Below are 8,914 nucleotides of genomic sequence, written 5' to 3' on the forward strand. Positions count from 1 at the left end.
GTAAGGCTGCGGGAAAAAAGGGAATTACATGTAAACATGTATCTGTATAGGTCATATGTGTACGCAAAGAATGTGAATGTTTCTGGTTGCTGGGTATGTACACATATCCCGACCCATGCTAAGGGAGGGATTCCCCCTCAGACCTGTTCCGCTTAACCTGTCAGAAACAGTAGAATGGTATATTTACCAGGATAGTACTCGTCAATCTCCCAGGACTATAAGAATTGCATCTATGGTAAGACACCCAGGCGGCGGGGCAGCTTCTAGTTTATCGTTTCTCCTCATATCCCCAAGACCTTGGAAAGAGGGGGGGCTATCCAATGAACACCTTTGAGATGTGGTACCAACCAAGTTATAACAAATCCCACTAGCCTCCGTTTCTTAACCTCACTAATACCACCAACATGGGAAGACCACTGGGAATAATATGTTTAGTAAGGAATGTGGTTAAAGGGATATTTGTAGGTGCTAGTCAATGCGAGCACAGATTTGTGGTGGCCAACATATCCGAGATCTATCCCGTATATACGTCTCCTCAGTTTTATGGGTGTACACTGGATGTCCGATACGCAAATGGGACAGGTACCTTCAAGTACTCCCTGATGGCCCAAGGGTTTGATGTGGACAAACTCACTTCATACAATGGGACCTACTTTATTTGTGGCCACAAGGCATATCCCTGGCTGCCAGAGAATTGGACAGGATCCCGTTATCTGGGGTATGTAGTCCCCTTTATACACCACCTCACCAATTTAGGCGACCATTACCAAATGATGAAGCGACAAAAGACAGCAATAACCGAAACGCAACGATACTTTGGGCTCCTGCTTCCCCCTATCGGGGTAGCTCTTGCAATTAAGGAAATAAGGAAGATAGCAAAAATCCTGGAAGAGGTAGCAAACGACACCACTGAAGCATTGACTGAGATAAATAATGAAATGGTGGCAATAAGAACTGTAGCCCTACAAAACCGAATGGCCCTCGATTACCTCCTTGCAAACAAAGGTGGGACTTGTGCCATGATCGGTTCGGAATGTTGCACCTACATCCCCGATAGTTTGGAGAACATCACCCACCTCATGGATCATATCAGCAAAGAGGTTAAGAAACTGCATGAAATATCAAGAGATGGGTGGTTAGATTGGTTGTTTGCCAGATCATGGGGGTCTTACCTAGTGCATGGATTGATAATCCTGGTAGTTGTAATACTTGTAATAATTATGCTTCGCTTCCTAATGAAATGCTTGTGTAAAAGTGTCAGTGCAGCAGTAATTTCTCAACAGTTAATGCAGCAACATGAAGTGCGCTTTGAAGAGTTAATGGATGTGAAAGAAAGTGCAGAGGAATATGAGGAAATGATAGAAATGCAAATAGAATGGGAGAGACTGAGACGATTGGATTAGAAGTTATCATGAAATGATAAAAGGGGGAATGAGAGTTTGGCTCAAGATGGATTGGAACTTTAGGGGAAAAACAAAATGTTAGATCAAGCTTTGTGTGAAGAAATGTCAAGACTGGCTTTTACAGGCTTTTGGTAGCAAGCTGAAATCACTTGTTTTTGTACCAAATTGCAGTAACGGCCTTGGGAAGGGTTGCGCTAGGCTTGAAAATAATCATAATTAAACTAAAGGCACAGATGAAAGGCGAGGGGGGCTGCCTTCAGCAAAATGGAATGCGAGGGAGCTGCCCTCAGAAATGAACCAAAAACTGTATAAGAACTGCTGTTAGATGTATTGATTTTGGCTTGCTGTTGTAACTCTCAAGAGATACAGTGGTCTTAGCCCCGGCCGAGAAATAAACATATGTTAAAGTAACGAGGTGTTCGACTGATCATTTCATCCGGACTGGCTGCAAAAGAATCCTCAGTTATGGGGAACAAGGAAATGGCAGAGGAGTTAAACAGATGTTTTGCATCAGTCTTAATGGTGCAAGATACTTCAAACATCCCAATAATACTAAAGAATACGCAGGAGGAATTAAATACCATCTCTAGAGATGCAGTATTCAACAAACCAATGGGGCTAAAAGCAGCAAGATCCCAGGCCCTAGGGCTTGCATCCTAGGATCCTAAAAGAAGCAGCTTCAAAGATAGTGGATACATTAGTTGTAATTTTCCAAAAATCTTTAGATTCTGAAGAAGTACTGGATGATTGGAAAACTACCATTTAACACTCCTATTTAAAAAGGGAGGGAGACAAAAAGCGGGGAACTCTACTCCAATTAGACTAACAGCTAATGTTGGAAAAATGCTGGAATCAATTATTAAGAAAGTAATAGCAGCGCATTTGGAAAATCATAATCTAATCAAGCAGTCAACATGACTTCATGAAAAGGAAATAGTGTCTGACTAATTTATCAGTTTTTCAAAGAAGTCTCAACCAGAATGGTTAGAGGGGAACCAGTAGGGCAGCAAGGTGGCGCAGTGGATAGCACTGCTGCCTCACGGTGCCGAGGTCCCAGGTTCGTTCCCGGCTCTGGGTCACTGTCCGTGTGGAGTTTGCACATTCTCCCCGTGTTTGCATGGGTTTCGCCCCCACAACCCAAAGATGTGCAGGATAGGTAGATTGGCCACAGTAAATTGGGTACTCTAAATTTATTTGAAAAAAAAGAGGGGAACCAGTATTTGGACCTACAGAAGGAATTCGACAAGGTGTCTCACAACAGGTTAAGTCAGAGCCCATGGTGTTTTGAGGTAGTATATTGGCATGGATAGAGAACTGGGAGCAAACAGCAAGTAGGGACGAGGGGTTCTTTTTCAGGTTGGTGACCTGTAACCAGTGGAATTCCACAGGAATCAGTGCTGGGACCGCAATGGTTTAAATATATATTAATGACTTGGAGGAAGAAAGCAAATGTACTGTAGCCAAATTTGCAGATGACACAAAAATAGGTGGAAAGGCAAGTTGCGAGAGGGATACAAACAGTTTGCAAAGAGATATTGCTAAGTGGCCAAAAAATTGGCACATGGAGTACAATGTGGGAAAATGTGTGGTTCTTCATTCTGGAAGAGAGGACAAAAGAGCATTGTTTAAATGGAGAAAATTTGCAGAAAGCTGCAACACAGTGACTTGGGGGTACTTGTGCACAAAACACAGAAAGCTAGCACACAAGTATGGCAGGTAATCAGAAAGGCTAATAGAATGTTGGCCATTTTTCCAAGGGGTTTAGATTTTAAGAGCAGGGAAGTCTTGCTGCGACTGTACACGGTACTGGTGAGACCACATCTGGAGCACTGTGAGCAGTTTCGGTCCCCTTATTTAAAGAAAGGTATTATTTCATTGGGGGCGGTTCAGAGAAGGTACCCTAGGATGATCCCTGGTATGGAGGGAGTGTCTTATGAGCAAAGGAACTCTACACATTGGAATTTAGAATAATGAGGTGATCTCATTGAAACATATAGAATTCTTAAGGGTAATTGCTGAGATGATGTTTAATCTCATGGGACAGTCTAGGACCAGAAGGCATAGTCTCAAAATATAGGGGCGCCCATTTAAGACCGAGTTGGAAGAATTTCCTCTCTCAGAATTGAGTCTTTTGCACTCCCTTGCCACAGAGAGCTATGGGGGCAGAATCCGTGGGTATATTTAAGGCCGAGAAGACAGATTCTTGATCAGTAAGGAAATCAAGGGTTATGGAAAAGTGGACGTGATGGATGTCGGATCAGCCATGATCCTATTGAATGACAGCAGGCTCGATGGGCCAAACAGCTTAAGGGAACAAGCATTTGCCGGTGCAAATTCAACTACAAGGTAAGTGGCAACTTGACATGTGTGAACTCAATGCTGTTGCAAAACAAACTCACTAGAACCCCATATTCTGATCTCCTGCCATCAACCAGAAATGCATTGGGACAATTGCGCAGGCGGCAACAGCCTCAGTAAGGGCCAAAACGCACAAGCACAATTGTTCCTATCACCCCTCCCCTCCCTTCCCGAGCACTGGCCACCTCTCCCCTCCCAGGCACTGACCACCCTTATCCTCCATTCCAAAGTGCTAGCAGTTTGTAGAACTTTTACTGTTAGCGTAGTCTACTCATGTTCCCATTCCTTTTGCTCTTCAATATCCATTAACTTTTTTTTCAATTTATCTTTTGTAGCTCTCAATATTTTCTTTGAATATTTTTGCAGTTTTTTTCTTGCACCCACTATCTGCTGGATTTATTTTGCTTTTTAATGGGAACTGACATCCATTCTTCCTTTTCTTTTAAATCTATACTGGTCATGTGAAGCACACTACTCCTGACCCAGAGATAAACATACACCCATGAAATAGGAGTGTGGTTGGTGGAGCTCATTTTACTATAGGATCTAATTAGATTTTCAATCATTGATCTGGAATGACTTTAAAGGCAGGTTCATTCTATCTTTCCAACATGACATTATAAATACTTCTCTAACACGGTATAGGAAATAAAAATGTTGCATTTCTTTTCCTCCGGTTCCTACTTACTTTAACCGCTTTCTTGTTCAAGAAAATAGTGCGGCTTTTGTGAATTAAGCATTAAAAAACCTTGTGAAATAAAAATCAGAGTGTTGGATAAACTCAGCAGGTCTGGCAGCATCCGTGGAATGGGAAACAGAGTTAGTGTTTCAAATCCATAGACCCTTCCACAGAACTGAAAAAGGATTGAAATGTGATGATTAAATATGCCAGGAGAGGGCGTTGGGGCAGAATGTAAAATCAGCATTAGGTCCGAGTTTAGGAGAGCAAAAGATGTCATGGACATGAGACAAAGGGGCTCATGGTGCAACTCGGGACTGAAGAATGTTAATGGCGTAAAGGTAGGATAGCAGAATGTGTTAATCGGAGAACGGAGACACTGCTCAGTGGGAGAAAAACTGAAGAACAAGAGACATCTTTGTCATTCCCTCTTCAACTCCACCTCGAGCAGACTTTCATTCTGCCCCAATCATTCCCCTTTCTCCAAGTACATAATTCATCACAGTTCCCTCACTTTTCAGTTCTGTCGAAGGGTCATACAGACTCCAACCCCTCCCCTCCAGGCACTGACCACCCCTCCCCTCCGGGCACTGAATACCCCTCCCCTCCGGGCACTGACCACCCCTCCCCTCCCCTCCCTTCCCAGGCACTGACCACCCCTCCCCTCCCTTCCCGGGCACTGACCACCCCTCCCCGGGCACTGACCACCCCTCCCCTCCCTGCCCGGGCACTGACCACCCCTCCCCTCCCACCCCGGGCACTGACCACCCCTCCCCTCCCTACCCGGGCACTGACCACCCCTCCCCTCCCCTCCTCCCCTCCCACCCCGGGCACTGACCACCTCTCCCCTCCCTGCCCTGGCACTGACCACCCCTCCCCTCCCAGCCCGGGCACTGACCACCCCTCCCCTCCCTGCCCAGGCACTGACCACACCTCCCCTCCCTGCCCGGGCACTGACAACCCCTTCCCTCCCTGCCCAGGCACAGACCACCCCTCTCCTCCCTGCCCGGGCACGGACCACCCCTCTCCTCCCTGCCCGGGCACTGACCACCCCTCTCCTCCCTGCCCGGGCACTGACCACCCCTCTCCTCCCTGCCCGGGCACTGACCACCCCTCTCCTCCCTGCCCGGGCACTGACCACCCCTCTCCTCCCTGCCCGGGCACTGACCACCCCTCTCCTCCCTGCCCGGGCACTGACCACCCCTCCCCTCCCTGCCCGGGCACTGACCACCCCTCCCCTCCCTGCCCGGGCACTGACCACCCCTCCCCTCCCTGCCCGGGCACTGACCACCCCTCCCCTCCCTGCCCGGGCACTGACCACCCCTCCCCTCCCTGCCCGGGCACTGACCACCCCTCCCCTCCCTGCCCGGGCACTGACCACCCCTCCCCTCCCTGCCCGGGCACTGACCACCCCTCCCCTCCCCTCCCGGGCACTGACCACCACTCCCCTCCCAGCCCGGGCACTGACTACCCCTCCCCTCCCTGCCCGGGCACTGACCACCCCTGCCCGGGCACTGACCACCCGAGCCCTCCCCTCCCGGGCACTGACCAACCCTCCCCTCCCAGCCCGGGCACTGACCACCCCTCCCCTCCCCGCCCAGGCACTCACCCCTCCCCTCCCGGGCAATGACCACCCCTCCCCTCCCAGCCCGGGCACTGACCACCCCTCCCCTCCCAGCCTGGGCACTGACCACCCCTCCCCTCCCAGCCCGGGCACTGACCACCCCTCCCCTCCCCGCCCGGGCACTGACCACCCCTCCCCTCCCCGCCCGGGCACTGACCACCCCTCCCCTCCCCGCCCGGGCACTGACAACCCCTTCCCTCCCTGCCCAGGCACAGACCACCCCTCCCCTCCCCTCCCCTCCCGGGCACTGACCACCCCTCCCCTCCCAGCCCGGGCACTGACCACCCCTCCCTGCCCGGGCACTGACCACCCCTCCCCTCCCTGCCCGGGCACTGACCACCCCTCCCCTCCCTGCCCGGGCACTGACCACCCCTCCCCTCCCAGGCACTGACCACCCCTCCCCTCCCCTCCCGGGCACTGACCTCCCCTCCCCTCCCGGGCACTGACCACCCCTCCCCTCCCTGCCCGGGCACTGACCACCCCTCCCCTCCCAGGCACTGACCACCCCTCCCCTCCCCTCCCCTCCCGGGCACTGACCTCCCCTCCCCTCCCGGGCACTGACCACCCCTCCCCTCCCTGCCCGGGCACTGACCACCCCTCCCCTCCCTGCCCGGGCACTGACCACCCCTCCCCTCCCTGGCACTGACCACCCCTCCCCTCCCCTCCCGGGCACTGACCTCCCCTCCCCTCCCGGGCACTGACCACCCCTCCCCTCCCTGCCCAGGCACTGACCACCCCTCCCCTCCCAGCCCGGGCACTGACCACCCCTCCCCTCCCAGCCCGGGCACTGACCACCCCTCCCCTCCCTGCCCAGGCACTGACCACCCCTCCCCTCCCAGCCCGGGCACTGACCACCCCTCCCCTCCCAGCCCGGGCACTGACCACCCCTCCCCTCCCAGCCCGGGCACTGACCACCCCTCCCCTCCCCGCCCGGGCACTGACCACCCCTCCCCTCCCAGCCCGGGCACTGACCACCCCTCCCCTCCCAGCCCGGGCACTGACCACCCCTCCCCTCCCGGGCACTGACCACCCCTCCCCTCCCAGCCCGGGCACTGACCACCCCTCCCCTCCCCTCCCGGGCACTGACCACCCCTCCCCTCCCGGGCACTGACCACCCCTCCCCTCCCTGCCCGGGCACTGACCACCCCTCCCCTCCCTGGCACTGACCACCCCTCCCCTCCCCTCCCGGGCACTGACCTCCCCTCCCCTCCCGGGCACTGACCACCCCTCCCCTCCCTGCCCAGGCACTGACCACCCCTCCCCTCCCAGCCCGGGCACTGACCACCCCTCCCCTCCCAGCCCGGGCACTGACCACCCCTCCCCTCCCAGCCCGGGCACTGACCACCCCTCCCCTCCCTGCCCGGGCACTGACCACCCCTCCCCTCCCAGCCCGGGCACTGACCACCCCTCCCCTCCCAGCCCGGGCACTGACCACCCCTCCCCTCCCCGCCCGGGCACTGACCACCCCTCCCCTCCCAGCCCGGGCACTGACCACCCCTCCCCTCCCAGCCCGGGCACTGACCACCCCTCCCCTCCCCTCCCGGGCACTGACCACCCCTCCCCTCCCGGGCACTGACCACCCCTCCCCTCCCGGGCACTGACCACCCCTCCCCTCCCTGCCCGGGCACTGACCACCCCTCCCCTCCCTGCCCGGGCACTGACCACCCCTCCCCTCCCTGGCACTGACCACCCCTCCCCTCCCAGCCCGGGCACTGACCACCCCTCCCCTCCCAGCCCGGGCACTGACCACCCCTCCCCTCCCAGCCCGGGCACTGACCACCCCTCCCCTCCCGGGCACTGACCACCCCTCCCCTCCCCTCCTCCCTTCCCGGGCACTGGTCTCCCCTCCCTCCCCGGTAAACAAATAACGCCTGTGGTCCCAGGTTCGGGGGAATGCCGCTGCCCCGCGGACACCACCGGCTGAGCAGTTGGACAAAGCCCCGGAGCCCCTCCCTCACCGTCTCGAGCCGCTGGGCCTCGGGGTATTTGTGAGCCATTGTCCACAGCCGCGTGCACCAACCGCCGCGCCGACACGTCAGTGAGCGCCTCTTCCTCCCGAGCCGTGCGCTGCCGGAAATGTGCGCCCCCAGCGGCAGAGAAAGGCGATGCACCAGAGAAGGTCACCACGCCCCCTCCACAGACTGACCTGACACCCTGTGTCAGCCTGTCATCATTGGATTGGATTGGATTTGTTTATTGTCACGTGTACCGAGATACAGTGAAAAGTATTTTTCTGCGAGCAGCTCAACAGATCATTAAGTACATGGGAAGAAAAGGGAAGAAAAGAAAATACATAATAGGGCAACACAACATATACAATGTAACTACATAAACACCAGCATCGGATGAAGCATACAGGGTGTAGTGTTAATGAAATCAGTCCATAAGAGGGTCATTTAGGAGTCTGGTGACAGTGGGGAAGAAGCTGTTTTTGAATCTGTTCGTGTGTGTTCTCAGACTTCTGTATCTCCTGCCCGATGGAAAAAGTTGGAAGAATGAGTAAGCCGGGTGGGAGGGATCTTTGATTATACTGCCCGCTTTCCCCAGGCAGCGGGAGGTGTAAATGGAGTCAATGGAAGGGAGGCAGGTTCGTGTGATGAACTGGGCGGTGTTCACGACTCTCTGAAGTTTCTTACGGTCCTGGGCCGAGCAGTTGCCAGACCAGGCTGTGATGCAGCCTGATAGGATGCTTTTATGGTGCATCTGTAAAAGTTGGTAAGAGTCAATGGGCACATGCCGAATTTCCTTAGTTTCCTGAGGAAGTATCGGCATTGTTGTGCTTTCTTGGTAGTAGCGTCGACGTGGGTGGACCAGGACAGATTTTTGGAGATGTGCACCCCTAGGAATTTG

General features: G+C 54.5%; 1 protein-coding gene across 3 annotated transcripts in view; it reads right to left on the reverse strand.

The window, feature by feature from the left end:
* The window catches only part of LOC140410990 (prolyl endopeptidase-like), a 219,069-nt gene extending 210,928 nt beyond the window's left edge, over positions 1-8,141 (reverse strand). For 2 of the 3 annotated variants that reach the window (XM_072499879.1, XM_072499881.1), the window contains exon 1: positions 8,023-8,141. In XM_072499879.1, coding sequence (XP_072355980.1) covers positions 8,023-8,061 — 39 coding nt within the window. In that variant the 5' untranslated portion in view covers positions 8,062-8,141. The remainder of the gene's footprint in view (positions 1-8,022) is intronic. The other variant, XM_072499880.1, reaches the window with a different exon arrangement.
* Between the last annotated feature and the right edge of the window lie 773 nt (positions 8,142-8,914).

This window comes from Scyliorhinus torazame, chromosome 4 (genome assembly GCF_047496885.1).
Source record: "Scyliorhinus torazame isolate Kashiwa2021f chromosome 4, sScyTor2.1, whole genome shotgun sequence".
NCBI lineage: Eukaryota > Metazoa > Chordata > Chondrichthyes > Carcharhiniformes > Scyliorhinidae > Scyliorhinus > Scyliorhinus torazame.